Source organism: Ranitomeya imitator, chromosome 4 (genome assembly GCF_032444005.1).
Source record: "Ranitomeya imitator isolate aRanImi1 chromosome 4, aRanImi1.pri, whole genome shotgun sequence".
Classification (NCBI taxonomy): Eukaryota; Metazoa; Chordata; class Amphibia; order Anura; family Dendrobatidae; genus Ranitomeya; species Ranitomeya imitator.
Window position 1 is genome coordinate 207186234 of NC_091285.1, and position 21477 is coordinate 207207710.

At 42.7% G+C, this 21477-nt stretch overlaps 1 protein-coding gene across 1 annotated transcript in view; it reads right to left on the reverse strand.

Moving 5' to 3' along the window:
- Nucleotides 1–19856: 19856 nt before the first annotated feature.
- Nucleotides 19857–21477, reverse strand: part of LOC138675794 (oocyte-specific histone RNA stem-loop-binding protein 2-like) — a 57538-nt gene continuing 55917 nt past the window's right edge. Inside the window, exon 8 of the mRNA XM_069764329.1 lies at nucleotides 19857–20748. Coding sequence (XP_069620430.1) covers nucleotides 20638–20748 — 111 coding nt within the window. The 3' untranslated portion in view covers nucleotides 19857–20637. The remainder of the gene's footprint in view (nucleotides 20749–21477) is intronic.

Below are 21477 nucleotides of genomic sequence, written 5' to 3' on the forward strand. Positions count from 1 at the left end.
CAATGAAAACCCTATATTAAGGGTCACCAATCTAACCCAAGAAGAGGTGCGAAACCGGCTAAATAAGATTAAAATAGATAAATCTCCGGGTCCGGATGGCATACACCCACGAGTACTAAGAGAACTAAGTAATGTAATAGATAAACCATTATTTCTTATTTTTAGGGACTCTATAGCGACAGGGTCTGTTCCGCAGGATTGGCGCATAGCAAATGTGGTGCCAATATTCAAAAAGGGCTCTAAAAGTGAACCTGGAAATTATAGGCCAGTAAGTCTAACCTCTATTGTAGGTAAAATATTTGAAGGGTTTCTGAGGGATGTTATTCTGGATTATCTCAATGAGAATAACTGTTTAACTCCATATCAGCATGGGTTTATGAGAAATCGCTCCTGTCAAACCAATCTAATCAGTTTTTATGAAGATGTAAGCTATAGGCTGGACCACGGTGAGTCATTGGACGTGGTATATCTCGATTTTTCCAAAGCGTTTGATACCGTGCCGCACAAGAGGTTGGTACACAAAATGAGAATGCTTGGTCTGGGGGAAATTGTGTGTAAATGGGTTAGTAACTGGCTTAGTGATAGAAAGCAGAGGGTGGTTATAAATGGTATAGTCTCTAACTGGGTCGCTGTGACCAGTGGGGTACCGCAGGGGTCAGTATTGGGACCTGTTCTCTTCAACATATTCATTAATGATCTGGTAGAAGGTTTACACAGTAAAATATCGATATTTGCAGATGATACAAAACTATGTAAAGCAGTTAATACAAGAGAAGATAGTATTCTGCTACAGATGGATCTGGATAAGTTGGAAACTTGGGCTGAAAGGTGGCAGATGAGGTTTAACAATGATAAATGTAAGGTTATACACATGGGAAGAAGGAATCAATGTCACCATTACACACTGAATGGGAAACCACTGGGTAAATCTGACAGGGAGAAGGACTTGGGGATCCTAGTTAATGATAAACTTACCTGGAGCAGCCAGTGCCAGGCAGCAGCTGCCAAGGCAAACAGGATCATGGGGTGCATTAAAAGAGGTCTGGATACACATGATGAGAGCATTATACTGCCTCTGTACAAATCCCTAGTTAGACCGCACATGGAGTACTGTGTCCAGTTTTGGACACCGGTGCTCAGGAAGGATATAATGGAACTAGAGAGAGTACAAAGGAGGGCAACAAAATTAATAAAGGGGATGGGAGAACTACAATACCCAGATAGATTAGCGAAATTAGGATTATTTAGTCTAGAAAAAAGACGACTGAGGGGCGATCTAATAACCATGTATAAGTATATAAGTGGACAATACAAATATCTCGCTGAGGATCTGTTTATACCAAGGAAGGTGACGGGCACAAGGGGGCATTCTTTGCGTCTGGAGGAGAGAAGGTTTTTCCACCAACATAGAAGAGGATTCTTTACTGTTAGGGCAGTGAGAATCTGGAATTGCTTGCCTGAGGAGGTGGTGATGGCGAACTCAGTCGAGGGGTTCAAGAGAGGCCTGGATGTCTTCCTGGAGCAGAACAATATTGTATCATACAATTAGGTTCTGCAGACGGACGTAGATCTGGGGATTTATTATGATGGAATATAGGCTGAACTGGATGGACAAATGTCTTTTTTCGGCCTTACTAACTATGTTACTATGTTACATTTAGTGGCCAGTGTCAGGCAGCTGCTACAAAGACAAATAAAATAATGGGATGCATTAAAAGAGGCATAGATGCTCATGAGGAGAACATATTTTACCTCTATACAAGTCACTAGTTCGACCACACTTAGAATACTGTGCACAGTTCTGGTCTCCGGTGTATAAGAAAGACATAGCTGAACTGGAGCGGGTGCAGAGAAGAGCAACCAAGGTTATTAGAGGACTGGGGGGTCTGCAATGCCAAGATAGGTTATTCCACTTGGGGCTATTTAGTTTGGAAAAACGAAGGCTAAGGGGTGATCTTATTTTAATGTATAAATATATGAGGGGACAGTACAAAGACCTTTCTGATGATCTTTTTAATCATAGACCTGACACATCCTCTACATCTGGAGGAAAGAAGGTTTAAGCATAATAACAGACGCGGGTTATTTACTGTAAGAGCAGTGAGACTATGGAACTCTCTGCCGTATGATGTTGTAATGAGTGATTCATTACTTAAATTTAAGAGGAGACTGGATACCTTTCTGGAAAAGTATAATGTTACAGGGTATATATACTAGATTCCTTGATAGGGCGTTGATCCAGGGAACTAGTTTGATTGCCGTATGTGGAGTCGGGAAGGAATTTTTTTCCCCAATGTGGAGCTTACTCTTTGCCACATGATTTTTTTTGCCTTCCTCTGGATCAACATGTTAGGGCATGTTAAGTTAGGCTATGGGTTGAACTAGATGGACTTAAAGTCTTCCTTCAACCTTAAGGCTGTGTGCACACGTTGCTGATTTTTCGCATTTTTTTTGCAATAAAAACGCTATAAAACTGCAAAAAAACAGCATACAATAGGCATCCCATCATTTTGAATGAATTCTGCATGTTTTGTGCACATGATGCGTTTTTTCCACGATAAAAACGCATCGTAGTAAAAAAGCAGCATGTTCATTAATTTTGCGGGTTTTTTTGCGGATTTCCCACTATAAAATGCATTTGGAAATGTCCGGAAAAAAATGCATCAAAAACGTGGCAAAAACGCGCAAAAAAAGGCATGCAAATTTCTTGCAGAAAATTTCAGGTTTTTCTCAGGAATTTTCTGCAAGAAATCCTGAACGTGTGCACATAGCCTAATAACTATGTTACTATGTTCCTCCTTGCACAAAGGCTGAGGTAGCGGTCCTGCTGCTGGGTTGTTGCCCTCCTACAACCCATTCCACAATTCCTGGTGTACTGGCCTGTCTCCTGGTAGCGCCTCCAGCCTCTGGACACTACGCTGATAGACACAGCAAACCTTCTTGCCACAGCTCGCATTGATGTGCCATCCTGGGTGAGCTGCACTACCTGAGCCACTTGTGTGGGTTGCAGAGTCCGTCTCATGATACCACGAGTGTGAAAGCACAACCAACATTCAAAAGTGATCAAAACATCAGCCAGAAAGCATTGGTACTGAGATGTGGTCTGTGGTCCCCACCTGCAGAACCACTCCTTTATTGAGGGTGTCTTGATAATTGCCAATAATTCTCATCTGTTGTCTATTCCATTTGCACAACAGCATGTGAAATTGATTGTCAATCAGTGTTGCTTCCTACGTGCACGGTTTGATTTCATAGAAGTTTGATTTACTTGGAGTTATATTCTGTTGTTTAAGTGTTCCCTTTATTTTTGAGCAGTATATATATATATATATATATATATATATATATATATATATGCCTCACTGATTTTATATATATATATATATATATATATATTGTAAATTCACACTGAAGGCATCAAAACTATGAATTAACACATGTGGAACTATATACTTAACAAAAAAGTGTGAAACAACTGAAAATATGTCTTAGGTTCTTCAAAGTAGCCACCTTTTGCTTTGATGACTGCTTTGCACTCTCAAAACAATTAAAAAACCCTCCTTATTTCCTTTCCAAGGGCTTAAAAACTCCTTATCTCTCCAATTTTTTGGGGGTAAGAAGGACACATGATTTGCTGTATTCTTTCTTTTCCAATATCAACATGGGTTTACTAGGGACCGTTCATGTCAGACTAATTTGATCAGTTTCTATGAATAGGTAAGTTCTGGATTGGACCAAGGGAACCCAGTGGATGTAGTGTATATGGACTTTTCAAAAGCTTTTGATACGGTGCCACACAAAAGGTTGATACATAAAATGAGAATAATGGGGATAGGGGAAAATATGTGTAAGTGGGTTAAGAGCTGGCTCAGGGATAGAAAACAAAGGGTGGTTATTAATGGAGCACACTCAGACTGGGTCAGCAGTGGGGTACCACAGGGGTCAGTATTGGACCCTCTCCTTTTTAACATATTTATTAAGGCCTTGTAGGGGGCATACAGAGTGGAATTTTAATATTTGCAGATGACACTAAACTCTGCAGGGTAATCAATACAAAGGAGGACAATTTTATATTACAGGATGATTTATGTAAACTAGAAGCTTGGGCTGATAAATGACAAATGAGCTTTAATTGGTTTAAATGTAAAGGTCACGCACTTGGGTAGAGCAAATAAGATGTGTAATTATGTGCTTAATTGTAAAACACTGGGCAAAACCGTCAATAAGAAAGACCTGGGTGTATGGGTGGATGACAATCTCACATTTAGTGGCCAGTGTCAGGCAGCTGCTACAAAGGCAAATAAAATAAAGGGATGCATTAAAAGAGGCATAGATGCTCATGAGGAGAACATAATTTTACCTCTATACAAGTCACTAGTTCGACCACACTTATTGTTTACACATTATTATATATATATAGACTACAAGGTAAAAAACCTTAGTCACGAAGTGTATAGTTTAAGACAAAATCTTTATTGACATACATGAAACATATAAATATTAAAATAGTGCCTCACAATCAGATGAAATACTCGATCAAGGTGAGCGGCAAAACTCACAGGTATGTACTCTTTCAAATGTATTTTATAATTTCTTAAAGCTCAATGGATAAATATCCCTTACAATCATCACCATAATAAAGATATGACCTTCCAATTTAACCATATCCTTTTGTAGTGTTTATACAGAGACCCTATGTAGTTTAGTGCAAAAAGCTGCCTGCTCTTCACACAATGGGTTAATCCCCATAATCAAGATATACCTAAAAACCCGAGATCAATGTCTCAGTGCAAACAGTGCAGTACTGAAAAAACAATCATATTGCACATAGGAGCCGTGCCCCATCCTCCTATTTGTACGGCGGAAACAACCGTCATGAAAAACCCGAAAAGTCTCCATCTATAGATCACTAGTCATGATATAAATCATGCTACCAATGTATTCAGTGACCATATGCCTTCTAGACTTCATGGGCGTACTGCCCGGTCCATATTACCTGTGTCACTGTCGTCCTGCCTCGTGGCATGCTACACCTTGATTACCCCGACGCGCGTTTCGCATCTGCTTCCTCCAGGATGGAGACCTTTCGGGTTTTTCTTGACGGTTGTTTCCGCCGTACAAATAGGAGGATGGGGCACGGCTCCTATGTGCAATATGATTGTTTTTTCAGTACTGCACTGTTTGCACTGAGACATTGATCTCGGGTTTTTAGATATATCTCGATTATGGGAATTAACCCATTGTGTGAAGAGCAGGCAGCTTTGTGCATTAAACTACATAGGGTCTCTGTATAAACACTACAAAAGGATATGGTTAAATTGGAAGGTCATATCTTTATTATGGTGATGATTGTAAGGGATATTTATCCATTGAGCTTTAAGAAATTATAAAATACATTTGAAAGAGTACATACCTGTGAGTTGCCGCTCACCTTGATCGAGTATTTCATCTGATTGTGAGGCACTATTTTAATATTTGTATGTTTCATGTATGTTAATAAAGATTTTGTCTTAAACTATACACTTCGTGACTAAGGTTTTTTACCTTGTAGTCAATATGTTTACATTGATTTTGGAGTGTGGCCCACTGGTGACTTGAGGAAATGGGTTGGTGCATCTTGTTCATTATATATATATATATATATATATATATATATATATATATATATATATATACATATATATATAGTATGTTCCTATAAATGTGTAAGCTTTAGTACGTTTTCATTTATGCACTACCACAAAGATCTGAATATAGACATTAAATAATGATATTATTATGTTGCCATTGGTTTATGATCAGTGGGGCTCCAACCTCTGAGCCCCACAGCTTCTTCAAAGGAGGGGGCAGCACGGTTCTGTTCAAGGGAATAGTTCTGCAGCCCGATGCACTGCTATGTGATGAGAAGTAAAGGGGACACAGCGCTGGTGATGGAGCCTCTACATTCTCGGGATCACACAGAGTTCCCAGAGGCCAGACTCCCACTATTCATATGCGATGGTATTTAATAGTGATGTGCAGTCACTGTTATGGAATGGGGAAATTACTTTAGGTGACGTTCCTATGAGGAGTATTTGGTGAATTTTTGATGTTGCAGATTTTCCTATTAGGTAAATTTGATTATTTGTGTTTCTTTCATTGCATTTTTTTTTACATGTGTTTTTGTATCTTTTTGGTATTTCATGTTTTAACTACTTTCAGGAGCTTTATAGAAAATTAATTTGCCTGCTGTGCTAATTTCCACATCAGACGGTGGCCATTAAATGGCGCCAGTGACATCACATCTACTGCTGCCGGGACACATGTGTAACTGGTATTTAGCCTATGCTGATCTAATTTAATGAATGAGGAATACTTCTATAAATTCATGCACATTTTTTTTTATCAGGACAAAAAAAAAGTATTTTTTAAGAGCAGCAACAGTTTTGGATAAAATTGTAAGCTTGCAAGCAGGATCATCACTCCTTTTGATATCTGAGTTACTGTATGTGTTACTCTGTTATGTCTTTATTGTCTGTACAAGTCCCCTCTAAAATGTAAAGTGCTTCGGAATATGCTGGCACATTTTATAATAATAATATTATATGTGAGAAATGTCCCTCCAAAAGGACTCTTGAGAAATAGTAACACTAGGGAAAAAAAAGGACAGGATGTTATGTAGTACAGATATCTTAAAGAAGCACTGTCATTATGCCATTAAAATTTTCCTCTAAACCTGTGTAAATATATATTTTGTGTTGTGTTAATATACTCACCAATCACCATCTTTTCTGGTGCGCAGCTCTGTTCCACTTCTCTTCTGGAGGACGTCGGGCAATTCTGAGGCTATGTGCACATGTTGCGGATTTGCCTGCAGATCCGCAGCAGTTTTCCATCCAGTTTACAGTACCATGTAAACCTATGGAAAACAAAATCCACAGAGCACATGCTGCGGAAAATACAGCGCGGAAACGCTGCGGTTTATTTTCTGCAGCATGTCCATTTTTTGTGCGAATTCCGCAGCTTTTTAAACCTTTTCCATAATAGGAATCCGCAGCTGTGAAAACGCAGGTGAAATCCGCACAAAAAACGCTGGGAATCAGCCGATTTTTCAAAAACTGAGCGAAAAATCCGCACAGAAATCCGCAACGTGGGCACATAGCTATAAGCTTCAGATCACGCTGTGCTCTGCATGACCCAGAGGTGTCTTTTACAAGGTAAGCTTATGGAGCATAAGAACAATGCTCCTTAGCAGCGTCGGACTGGAGCACCTTGGACCCACCAGAGAAAATCATTCTTGGGGACCACTATGTAGCTACATAGAAATAAATTCAAGACCATTAATTGTGTAGTAAAACACGCTAATAGCAGAGGTTGGGTAGCCCCCTCATGGAATATAAAGTAACCCCCTCATAGAATATAATGTAGCATCCCTCATAGGGTATAATACAGCACCCCACAAAATATAATGCAACCCCCTTATAAGGTATAATGCAGCCCCCCATAGCATATAATGTAGCACCCTCATATGGCTAGCATAATGCAGCCCCCTCAGATAGTATAATACAGCCCCTCCACAGAATATAATGCAGCCCCCTCATATAGTATGATGCAGCCCCTCCACAGAATATAATGTAGCCCCCTCAGAGTATAATGCAACCCGCTCATAAGGCAGTCCCCTATAGAATATACTGTAGCCCCCTCATAGGGCATAATGCAGCTCCCCTCATATAGTATGATGTAGCCCCCTGAGAGAATAATGCAGCCCCCACAGAATTATAATGTAGCCCCCTCATAGGGTATAATGCAGCCCCCTCCACCCCCATCATTGCCTTCTCAACCACCACCTCCATCATTGCCTCCTCCCCCACCAAAATTGTCATTTCCACCACTACCATCTTTGTCCTTTACATCACAACCATCATTGCTTTCTCCCCCACCACCCCCATCATTGCCTATTCCAACACCATCATTGCCCATTCCACCACCTCCATCATTGCCTCCCCCACCACCATCATCGCCTCACCCACCATCATCATCGCCTCCCCCCACCACCATCATCATCATCATCGCCAATCTCCAATACACATACACTTAACACCACTATCACACAGACAGCACTGCACCACTCTCACACACACAAAGCACCGCACCACAAACAGCCACAAGCACGCAGGCAGGCAGACACACACAGCACCCACTCACCTCTCTGCATGTACCCAGCAGCCGCAGCACATCCCAGCAGCTTCCTCTCTGAAACAGTCATGTTGAATGATGACGTCATCCTGCCGCGCTGAGTCAGACAGGAAGTAGCGGGCAGGAAGGAGGACGGCGTCATATCCCTGCAGCTCCACTCCGGTCCCAAGCTGCAGAGATTGCAATCAGGGTTCACCGCCCTTTAGGGGCCCACCTCCGGGGCCCCAATTCAGCAGCACTGGCGGGCAGTGTTAGCCTTAGCCTGCGGCTAACGCTGCCCACTATTAAAATGAAATGGTATTCACTCCTCTCCATGCCCATGGGGAAGCGTGAATATTCATTTCTCTTTAGCAGAGTGACAGGCTCCTGTCTCCAGCTGCTGCTTTCTGGCACCAGGAGGGCCCCCCTTGACTCAGGGGCCTCATAGCATCTGGGTGTGCCGCTATTAGCGATACGCCACTGGCTGGGGGGGGCCCGTGGAGCAGTGGGGGCCCTAGGCAGCTGCTGGCCAATATTCCAGCAGGTGTCAGTGCCTGGGCACCGGTTCTCCGGTGGGCCAGTACGACCCTGCTCCTTAGACTGCGCTGTATGTGTAAAAGAGACTTCCGTCTCATACATAGAGCACAGTGTGAGCCGGAGAGTCTCTATTGCCATCACGTGACTCAGAAGAGGAGCGGCACTGGATACCGGAGAAGACAGCAATTGGTGATTATATTAACACACTGACAGTACACCAACATTTAAACTGGTTTAGAGAAAAAAAGTTATTTGAGGGGCTTCTTTAAGTAGATTTGGGAGTAGAGGCTTAGATAAGAAGTAACGCGCTCATCTTGTTAGGAAAAGTATTTTTAGTATTAAGCGTACTCCCATGTTCATGCGGTAAAGAGAACTTGTCAGGCGATTCATGATGCCCAAATGGTGTGCTATATGAATAGCAGCCTGACTGTGAGAAGTTGCCAAAAGTGTTAGTCATGACCGAACTGCTGTCCGGTTACGCTCTGGCACTTTACAGGGACACAGTGTCCCAGTATGCTGTCGGGTGTGGGGTGCATCACACTCAATTGTAGGCCACATGCCTCTGCAGGCCTCCATCCTCATTAGTCACTGCGCACAATTCAGCGGACACCAAGTTCATTGCAACAAGCAAACGTTTACTGGTCAGTTCAAGTTCAACAGGTTGTAACGTGTGATAGGGCACATTTCATATTTCTTATGTCGTCAGTATAAAACCTCTTCAGCCCTACAACTTGAACGTCCTAGACTATCCCCAAGCCCAATGACTCAGTCACCCTCAGGGATATCCTGTCCACTTCAGCAGTGCACCCAGGATCCACTACTTCTGTCTACATGGCTCCCTGTCCATCTTCCACTGTACGCCAGAGAACACAATGTGCCCTGCTTTCCCTATGTCAGACCTTGGGCTCCGGCTGTGACAGGAGCATCCGCTCGGGATTCCAGTATGGCTTCCCACTGCTTTAAACGACTGGTACATGCTGGCCCTAGCAGCCCACTGTGCTTTAATTTGACCTTGTCATGGTACTTCCAGATCTGAGTCCCTTTTGGGAATTGTCTGCTTTTCACTAACACTAGTCCCCACCCACTGGGCTAATTCTATACATTAACTATATCTTATCCTAAAGACTTAAGGTACCGTCACACATAACAATATCGTTGCTTTTTGTGACGTAGCAACGATATCGTTAAGGAAATCGTTATGTGTGACAGCGACCAACGATCAGGCCCCTGCTGGGAGATCATTGGTCGCTGAGGAAAGTCCAGAAACTTTATTTAGTCGCTGGACTTCCCGCTGACATCGCTGGATCGGCGTGTGTGACACCGATCCAGCGATGTCTTCACTGGTAACCAGGGTAAACATCGGGTTACTAAGCGCAGGGCCGCGCTTAGTAACCCGATGTTTACCTTGGTTACCAGCGTAAACGTTAAAAAAAAAACAAACACTACATTCTTACCTTCAGCTGTCTGTCCCCGGCGCTCTGCTTCTCTGCACTCCTCCTGCATCCTGTGTCAGCGCCAGCCAGCCGGAAAGCACAGCGGTGACGTCACCGCTCTGCTTTACGGCTGACCGGCTCTGACAGTGCAGAGGAAAGCACAGCGCCGGAGGACAGACACGGAATGTAAGTATGTAGTGTTTGTTTTTTTAACGTTTACGCTGGTAACCAAGGTAAACATCGGGTTACTAAGCGCGGCCCTGCGCTTAGTAACCCGATGTTTACCCTGGTTACCGGGGACCTCGGGATCGTTGGTCGCTGGAGAGCTGTCTGTGTGACAGCTCTCCAGCGACCAAACAGCGACGCTGCAGCGATCGACATCGTTGTCGGTATCGCTGCAGCGTCGCTTAGTGTGACGGTACCTTAAACCTATTGTCCTTATCTTATGACCTATACTGTTGCTAGGCCACTTAACTATATGAAGAGTACTTATATTCTCCCAAGTGTAATCCTGTGATTACACTAAAATATGCACTACTTGCATTGTAAATTAACACTTTACATTACCATCACACAATATAAAAGACACACATCACTAATCGCATTACATGTAAAACCACATGACACTGTACACATTGAGCGACTATTGTCTTCAGGTTAGGAATGCAGCAGAACAGTCCACCCACCACCCTTACAACTGCAACCAGGTATATCATATTCCAAAAACCTCCAGTGTTTCAGAGGAAAAATATACTTTAAATATCTTCCCAGTCCCGCACTAGGTGATTGACAGGTCTCTCCCTATGTACATTCATTGGAGAAACCTATAAATCACCTTCTGCTGTGTTGAGAGATGCCGCCAGGGAGTTTTGCCAGACAACTCTCAGCTTTGGCCTTATGTTCAAAGTGTGTACTTGGCGGGAATCGTACAGATTGGCTGCTATTCATGCTGCTTGTGGTTTTAGCAGCTTGAATCACCTGACTGGTTCCTTTAAAACACTCTTAATAGCTGGTCACTTGCACTAAATTTAGGGTAACCACCCCCCACCTCTTGGGCCCAAAGACGTGTCAGTAGACACGAAACGGTCATAGCCTGCTGTTTGCCTATACTCAACGGATTTTATTGCTTACTATAAAATAATAAAGATGATTTTTTTTCTATGACAAGGCTTGTGCAATCATCTTCACTTCTACTCCTTGTGACTTTTTACAAAACGACTGAGGACCACTGATTTCACATCAGCTAGCTACGTCTATGGACTACACTTGTGTGTATTATCTTACATTTATGTGAGGAAGACCGTAATGCCAAGCAGTTTCCGTTTTGCCTAAATTTAGAGACTACAGTTGTGGTCAAAGTTTTAACACTGAAACAAATTTTGGTTTTCACAAAAGGTTGCTGCTTTAGTTTTTATCGCGGCAATTTGCATTAAGTCTGAGGCCGGCTTCACACTTGCGAGTTTTACGGACGTAAGAGCGCAGAAACTACATCCGTAAAACTCGCAAAAAATACGGCACAATTATTCTCTATGCCCCTGCTCCTATCTGCCGTATTTTACTGATCAGTATTATACGGCTTTCTACGGCCGTACAAAATCGCAGCATGCTGCGTTTGTCACCGTACTGCGCAAGAAATACGCCAATGAAAGTCTATGGAAGCGTGAAAAATACGGATTACACGGACAAGCAGTGTGACTTGCGAGAAATACGCAGCGCTGTTAGAGAGAAAAGCCGGTAATTCAGTGCGGTGTACAGTAAAATCACACTGACAGCTTACAGTCCAATAGGTAGAATAAATGTGTACAATATACAGGTCCTTCTCAAAAAATTAGCATATAGTGTTAAATTTCATTATTTACCATAATGTAATGATTACAGTTAAACTTTCATATATTATAGATTCATTATCCACCAACTGAAATTTGTCAGGTCTTTTATTGTTTTAATACTGATGATTTTGGCATACAACTCCTGATAACCCAAAAAACCTGTCTCAATAAATTAGCATATCAAGAAAAGGTTCTCTAAACGACCTATTACCCTAATCTTCTGAATCAACTAATTAACTCTAAACACATGCAAAAGATACCTGAGGCTTTTATAAACTCCCTGCCTGGTTCATTACTCAAAACCCCCATCATGGGTAAGACTAGCGACCTGACAGATGTCAAGAAGGCCATCATTGACACCCTCAAGCAAGAGGGTAAGACCCAGAAAGAAATTTCTCAACAAATAGGCTGTTCCCAGAGTGCTGTATCAAGGCACCTCAATGGTAAGTCTGTTGGAAGGAAACAATGTGGCAGAAAACGCTGTACAACGAGAAGAGGAGACCGGACCCTGAGGAAGATTGTGGAGAAGGACCGATTCCAGACCTTGGGGAACCTGAGGAAGCAGTGGACTGAGTCTGGTGTGGAAACATCCAGAGCCACCGTGCACAGGCATGTGCAGGAAATGGGCTACAGGTGCCGCATTCCCCAGGTAAAGCCACTTTTGAGCTACAGAGAAGCAGCACTGGACTGTTGCTAAGTGGTCCCAAGTACTTTTTTCTGATGAAAGCAAATTTTGCATGTCATTCGGAAATCAAGGTGCCAGAGTCTGGAGGAAGACTGGGGAGAAGGAAATGCCAAAATGCCTGAAGTCAAGTACCGACAGTCAGTGATGGTGTGGGGTGCCATGTCAGCTGCTGGTGTTGGTCCACTGTGTTTCATCAAGGGCAGGGTCAATGCAGCTAACTATCAGGAGATTTTGGAGCACTTCATGCTTCCATCGGCTGAAATGCTTTATGGAGATGAAGATTTCATTTTTCAGCATGACCTGGCACCTGCTCACAGTGCCAAAACCACTGGTAAATGGTTTACTGACCATGGTATTACTGTGCTCAATTGGCCTGCCAACTCTCCTGACCTGAACCCCATAGAGAATCTGTGGGATATTGTGAAGAGAAAGTTGAGAGACGCAAGACCCAACACTCTGGATGAGCTTAAGGCCGCTATTGAAGCATCCTGGGCCTCCATAACATCTCAGCAGTGTCACAGGCTGATTGCCTCCATGCCACGCCGCATTGAAGCAGTCATTTCTGCCAAAGGATTCCCGACCAAGTATTGAGTGCATAACTGAACATTATTATTTGATGGTTTTTTTGTTTGTTATTAAAAAACACTTTTATTTGATTGGATGGGTGAAATATGCTAATTTATTGAGACAGGTTTTTTGGGTTATCAGGAGTTGTATGCCAAAATCATCAGTATTAAAACAATAAAAGACCTGACAAATTTCAGTTGGTGGATAATGAATCTATAATATATGAAAGTTTAATTGTAATCATTACATTATGGTAAATAATGAAATTTAACACTATATGCTAATTTTTTGAGAAGGACCTGTATATATATATTTTTTATATACCTATTCTATCAGTGAGACACATATATGTATATATATTAATATTTATTCCAGCGCTATACAGCTTGAAAGCCGGTAATTCAATTACCTGCTTTTTCTTTCTCCTTCCTAAACCCGACATGGTTTACATACAGTAAACCATGTCTTCTCTCCATTTTTTTTGCAGATTCCACACTACTAATGTCAGTAGTGTGTATCTGCAAAATTTGGCCGTTCTAGCTCTTAAAATAAAGGGTTAAATGGCGGAAAAAATTGGCGTGGGCTCCCGCGCAATTTTCTCCGCCAGAGTAGTAAAGCCAGTGACTGAGGGAAGATATTAATAGCCTGGAGAGGGTCCACGGTTATTGGCCCCCCCCTGGCTAAAAATGTCTGCCCCCAGCCACCCCAGAAAAGGCACATCTGTAAGATGCGCCTATTCTGGCACTTGGCCACTCTCTTCCCATTCCCGTGTAGTGGTGGGATATGGGGTAATGAAGGGTTAATGCCACCTTGCTATTGTAAGGTGACATTAAGCCTAATTAGTAATGGAGAGGCGTCAATTATGACACCTATCCATTATTAATCCAATTGAATGAAAGGGTTAAATAAAACACAAACACATTATTTAAAGTTATTTTAATGAAATAACAGTGGTTGTTGAGTATTTTATTCTACGCCCAATCCAGTCACTGAAGACCCTCGTTCTGTAAGTAAAAAAACATAATAAACCAACAATATACTTACCCTCCGCAGATCTGTAACGTCCAACGATGTAAATCCTTCTGAAGGGGTTAAAACATTTTGCAGCAAGGAGTTCCGCTAATGCAGGCTGCTCCTTGCTGCAAAACCCCGGGGAATGAGGCTAAATATAGATCAATGATCTATATTTAGCTTCATTTGCGGTGAGGCGCCCTCTGCTGGATGTTCATAGATCGTGGGAACTTACCTAGAAAGCTCCCAGGCTAGCTCCCAGGCTTTCTAGGAAAGTTCCCACGATCTATGAACATCCAGCAGAGGGCGCCTCACCGCAAATGAAGCTAAATATAGATCATTGATCTATATTTAGCCTCATTCCCCGGGGTTTTGCAGCAAGGAGCAGCCTGCATTAGCGGAACTCCTTGCTGCAAAATGTTTTAACCCCTTCAGAAGGATTTACATCGTTGGACGTTACAGATCTGCGGAGGGTAAGTATATTGTTGGTTTATTATGTTTTTTTACTTACAGAACGAGGGTCTTCAGTGACTGGATTGGGCGTAGAATAAAATACTCCAACAACCATTGTTTTTATTTCATTAAAATAATTTTAAATAATTGTTTGTTTTATTTAACCCTTTACTACAATTGGATTAATAATGGATAGGTGTCATAATTGACGCCTCTCCATTATTAATTAGGCTTAATGTCACCTTACAATAGCAAGGTGGCATTAACCCTTCATTACCCCATATCCCACCGCTACACGGGAATGGGAAGAGAGTGGCCAAGTGCCAGAATAGGCGCATCTTACAGATGTGCCTTTTCTGGGGTGGCTGGGGGCAGATATTTTTAGCCAGGGGGGGGGCTAATAACCGTGGACCCTCTCCAGGCTATTAATATCTGCCCTCAGTCACTGGCTTTACTACTCTGGCGGAGAAAATTGCACGGGAGCCCACGCCAATTTTTTCCGCCATTTAACCCTTTATTTTAAGAGCTAGAACGGCCAAATTTTTCAGATACACACTACTGACATTAGTAGTGTGGATTATGCAAAAAAAAAATGGGGAGAAGACATGGTTTACTGTATGTAAACCATGTCTCAAATCATGTCGGGTTTTAGGAAGGAGAAAGAAAAAGCCGGTAATTGAATTACCGGCTTTCAAGCTGTATAGCGCTGGAAAAAATATTAATATATATACATATATGTGTCTACTGATATATATATATTTTTTTTTTTCAATGAGAATTGCAGGCTTGAAAACCAAAACAGCTTGAGGGGTGTGACTAAACTGGGTCAATACAACACAGTTTACTTCACTTTACAATGGGTTCCCCTATTTACCTGTTTGAAATACCTAAATTTACACATGAAAACACCTATATTTGTGAAGCCTGTAAGTTAAACAGGTGCTCCAGGTCTCTTTTCACCAAGTTCAATAATACATAGGCACGCAATTTCCATTCTCACCAGCCAAACTGAATCCTAGAAACTTTGGTTGATAACACTGGGGAACACAATTTTTTAAAGGGAACCTGTCACCCCGTTTTTTGAGATTGAGCTATAAATACTGTTAAATGGAGCCTGCGCTGTGTGTTCCTATAGTGTATGTAGTGTACCCCGATTCCCCATGTATGCTGAGAAATAACTTACCAAAGTCGCCGTTTTCGCCTGTCAATCAGGCTGGTCAGGTCGGGAGGGCGTGGTGACATCGCTGGTTCTTCCTCAGCTTTACGTTGGTGGCGTAGTGGTGAAGACACAGCGCGCGATCTGCGCTGTCATCCCTTTCGTCGGTGGGGGCGGCCATCTTCCTGGGGCCGCGCGTGCGCAGATCGAGTGCGCAGAGCACTCGATCTGCGCACGCGCGGCCCCAGGAAGATGGCCGCCCCCACCGACGAAAGGGATGACAGCGCAGATCGCGCGCTGTGTCTTCACCACTACGCCACTACGCCACCAACGTAAAGCTGAGGAAGAACCAGCGATGTCACCACGCCCTCCCGACCTGACCAGCCTGATTGACAGGTGAAAACGGCGACTTTGGTAAGTTATTTCTCAGCATACATGGGGAATCGGGGTACACTACATACACTATAGGAACACACAGCGCAGGCCCTATTTAACAGTATTTATAGCTCAATGTCAAAAAACGGGGGTGACAGGTTCCCTTTAAGAGTTAGGTCAGACAACTGTTCTTAATTAATTTTTGGATGCTGAATCCAGAAATGATCTCAGTTTTTCTCTATCACGTCAAGTTTTTGAACTATAGGATTTTTGTCTTCTCAAAACTATGTAAACTACTGTACCTAAAAAGTGTTTTTTTTTTTTTTAAATAGTATAAATATGAACAAAAAATGAAATATATAAGAAATAGGCATGACAAAGTTGTGACTACTCTTACAAGTTGCCACGTAGCTCTATATGAGTCGAATTGTAATCAGATAACAAGTCTTATTACAGATATCAGTGCAATTGTGCTTCTCTGGCAGGTAAGTTGTGGAGGAAAAACTTGACGTGCTAGCAAAAAAACTGACTACATTTTTTGGAATCAGCATGCCAATTTTAGTATAAATCAGCTCAAAAACCTAACTCAACAGAAAATGTTTTTCAAATTGTTCCCTGTGTAATTGAAGTCTGCAAAGCGCTTAACAATGTCAGCAGTCCTGACAATTCAAACTAGAAAAGATGGCAAAAATCCTCAAGCCTGGAACCTGGATTTCTGCAAATACAAAATATTGCGTAATGCATCAGTGCAGCCTTAGCTTATTTTATACACAAACAAAATTCTAAAAGGAAGAGTTGTGTCGCGTGAGATGTCTGCACAGCATGAGATGTCTGCTCGTAGGGCAAGTCAAGTATTTTGCACCCCCCTAACCTGTTCACTAGTCCAATACTAAACCCCTTATCACGTTTTAAGGAGTTAGGCAAGATTGCCTTGCGCAGGCGTGTACTACGGAGGACATAGAATGAACTTCAATCCAATATTGCAGCCAGCGGGTAAAGAAAGGGTGAATCCAACACACAAAAACTCCGCCCATATGACCGAAAACCGGTCCCACCAAATTCAGGTGACAGGTTCCCTTTAAGTTATCAGATAGCAACTCCTGAGTACATGCCCTCAGTAAAAATGACGTAAATTAGGTCCACTTTCACTTTACATTAACTCATTAGGCACCAAATACTTTTGACATTACAGTTAGGTCCAATATATATATATATATATATATATATATATATATATATATATATATATATATATATATATATATTTGGACAGAGACAACATTTTTCTAATTTTGTTTATAGACATTACCACAATGCATTTTAATCAAAATTCAGATGCAGTTGAAGTTTAGACTTACAGCTTTCATTTGATAGTATCCACATTAAAATTTCATGAATGGTTTAGGACAGGGGTCCCCAACAGGTCATGTTTTCAGGATTTCCTTTGCATTGCACAGGTGATGCAATTATTACCTGGGCAAGATTAAGGAAATCCTGAAAACATGACATGTTGGTGGGCCTTGAGGACTGGAGTTGGGGACCCCTGGTTTAGGAGTTTCAGCTCCTTAGCATGTGCCACCCTGTTTTTAAAGGGACCAAAAGTAATTGGACAATTGACTCCAAGGCTATTTCATGGACAGGTGTGGGCAATCCCTTCATTAGGTCATTCGCAATTAAGCAGATAAAAGGCCTGGAGTTGATTTGAGGTGTGGTGCTGCATTTGGAAGCTCTCCATGCAGGTGAAACAAGCCATCCTTAAGCTGCGAAAACAGAAAACCCATCTGAGAAATTGCTACAATATTAGGAGAGGCAAAATTTACAGTTTGGTACATCCTGAGAAAGAAAGCACTGGTTAACTCAATGCAAGAAGACCTGGGCGCCCACGGAAGACAACAGTGGTGGATGATCGCAGAATAATCTCCATGGTGAAAAGAAACCCTTTCACAACAGCCAACCAAGTGAACAACACTAATGTCAACCCTAACCATAACCCTAAATCCAACACACCCCTAATCCCAATCTCAACCCTAACCTCAAACCTAACCCTAATCCCAATACACCCCTAATCACAACCCTAACCTTAACCCTTATCCCAAACCTAACCCTAATCCCAAGCGTAACCCTAATGCCAACCCTAACCCCAATACCAACCCTAATCCAAACCCTAACCGTAATCCCAACTCTAATCCTAAATTTAGCCCCAACCCTAACCCTAGTCCTAACTTTAGCCCCAACCCTAACCCTAACATTAGCCCCAACCCTAGCCCTAAGGCTACTTTCACACTCGCGTTTGGCATCCGTCGCTATCCGTCGTTTTAGATAAAAAACGGATCCTGCAAGTGTGCCGGCAGGATGCGTTTTTTGCCCATAGACTTGTATTGCCGACGGATCGCGACGGATGGCCACACGTCGCATCCGTCGTGCACTGGATCAGTTGTGTTTTGGCGGACTGTCGGCACAAAAAATCGTTCAATGTAACGTTTTTTTGTACGTTGCGTCCGCCATTTCTGACCGCGCATGCGTGGCCGTAACTCCGCCCCCTCCTCCCCAGGACATAGATTGGGCAGCGGATGCGTTGAGAAACTACATCCGCTGCCCACGTTGTGCACAATTTTCACAACGTGCGTCGGTATGTCGGGCCGACGCATTGCAACAGCCCCGTACCGACGTAAGTGTGAAAGAACCCTAACCCTAAATTTAGCCCTAACCCTAATTTTAGCCCCAACTGCTCTTCTCCTGCCAGCCAGCAGATGGCGGGCGCACTGCGCATGCGCCCACCATTTTCTTTTCCCCGGCGGCCAGGAGGAGCAGCAGGAGGACCCAGGGACACCGGTGAGTATGATAGGGTCCCCGAATCCCCCTATTTCTCTGTCCTCTGATGTGCGATCACATCAGAGGACAGAGAATTACACTTTGATTTTTTTTGTGGTCGCCGGTAAACAGTTAATTACCGGCGATCCCAAACAACATGATTGGAGTCAGTTTTACCGACCCCTGTTTTGCGGTCTTGGCTACCCACGGCAGCCGAGACCCCAAAGATCCTCCCGGTGCCGGCCGGCGGGCGCAGTGCGCATGCGCCTGCCATTTTTTGCCGGAAGATGATGGCGGCGCCCATCGGGAGCCACGAGGAGCACCGGGGGAGACAGGTGAGTATCGGGGGGCTATTGGGGACCCCATTTCTCTGTCCTCTGATGTGCGATCACATCGGAGGACAGAGAAATTAAAAGGGAAATCGCGTTTTTTGTTTTTGTTTTTTTTTTGCGATCGCCGGTAAACGGTTAATTACCGGCGATCGCAAAAGCGGGGTCGGAAAAAAAAAAAAACCCGAATCATGTTCTCTGGGGTCTCGGCTACCCCCGGCAGCCAAGACCCCGGAGAAAATCCGACTCTGGGGGATGCTATTTACTTTTTCCACAGCGCCGTTAACGGCGCTGTGGTTTAAGTATCCTTAGCGGCCACCGTTAAAAGGCGTATCGGCGGTCGTTAAGGGGTTAATGGCCTTCACCACTCTTACTGTGATGACCCAGCCATCTTGATTAGGTCATTTCAATATAATGAGTCTTCCATTTTATACCTAATTTGACAGCAGTAGAATAAGGTATGAGTGTAATTAACAGTAAATGACCAAATTTCAGAAATTACAATAGTCAAGCAACACAGGTTAAGAAGTTTATTTTCTCAAATTTGTAACATTCCTCCATACATATAATCAGATCAAGTGTGCATAGGAGTGATCTTAACCACCATCATTAGTGTTGTAAGAAAACATGACTATACAAAAGCATGGCTTTTATCTTCCAGGAGCATTCATCACTCCCAGTAACAAATGGTAAAGTCCTTCATAAAGCTTTATAGTCCAAAAATTGCAGCGTTTGGTGCTCATTAGGCATTCTTCATGTACATTTCCATGTGAAAAGTAGTGCACACAAGTAACATTTTCAAAAAAATAAAATCTGATACCACATATCTTAAATTAATAATTGAGTGATTTATAATTAAAAAAGGCAGAAACTAAACATGGCTCCTGCAATTATTTCACCACCAATTTAGTGCACACCTAGAATATACCACAGTTGTAGTCATAATACAAGATTTCCTCTTGGAAATGGCGTAAAACATTTACATAAGTGATTTACAAACAGTGGTTGTAGGTCATTCCACCATGCCAAAGAGGACACCATTTACCAAGATATTGATGGAAGAGTGATCGAGCATATGATTAATCCATGTACAAGTCAAAATATAATTGGGCTGAAAAGTGCACAAAATGTATAAAGTTTTGCATTAAACACATACTAAGTGCATGACCAGTATAAAGAATGTGGTAAAATAAGTATTTTGTCCATGACTGTGTGCAAACCATCAGAGCTGTACTTCAAGCAGTGGCAGGATGAACAGGTCAACATAGATCTCCATCTTCAGCAATGCCTATTGCCCTTACCAATATGGATAACTAAAAGGTTCTGTACGGCCACAGTACTGTAACCAGTTGTAGCAACTCTGAGATGGGTCTTCTGGATGACGGCCCATGTTATGTACACCAGAAATCTGGGAGAAAAAAAAAAAAAAAAACGACAAAAGATCTTAATGAGTTTCTAAGAGCATAAGAAAACAAAAACAAGCAAACACAAGTTTGGGGTCCGTACCAACCATCTGTTCAGGCACGGACCCCGAACACTGACTTCACTAGGAAGTCAATGTTACTTTTTGGGTTTGGCACCCCAAACACTGGATGTTTCCCATGCTGTCATCTGTGTGAGAACACCCAGTGGCTCTGATTGGCTGCAAGATTAATACCACTGGTCAGAGCACCACGGTTCTTTCAGGCCATAGCTAGTCACCGTCCTGGGCAGAAAAGTGAGTGTGCATACGAGGGTGCCATCATTGGTTCTGGTGGAACAAGCCTTGATGCCCTCAAACCAGAGCACCGCTAGCAGAGTAGGCTAAACTAATGGTCTCGATCCAACTTACAATGGTAATTTTGCTACCTCACAAGGATACAAACAAGGACTGTATTCCAGCGCTGACTAGTTCTAGATACATGTACTCCAACAGTGTTCTCTTGACAGATTGAAAATTTTCCTCCCCTGAATTCCTATGGTTATTACAGAAGGAGGGCAGGACAAGTTATTGACTCCTGTGAAATTTTAAGGCTACCTTGAGAAGGTAGGCTGCAACAGGTCTTAATATAATCCTATGCTCATACCTGCGTATAGTCTTCGTTACTCACTGGTTAACGGTGTTTTTAAGATTCCATGACAGCACCACGGAGAGAGG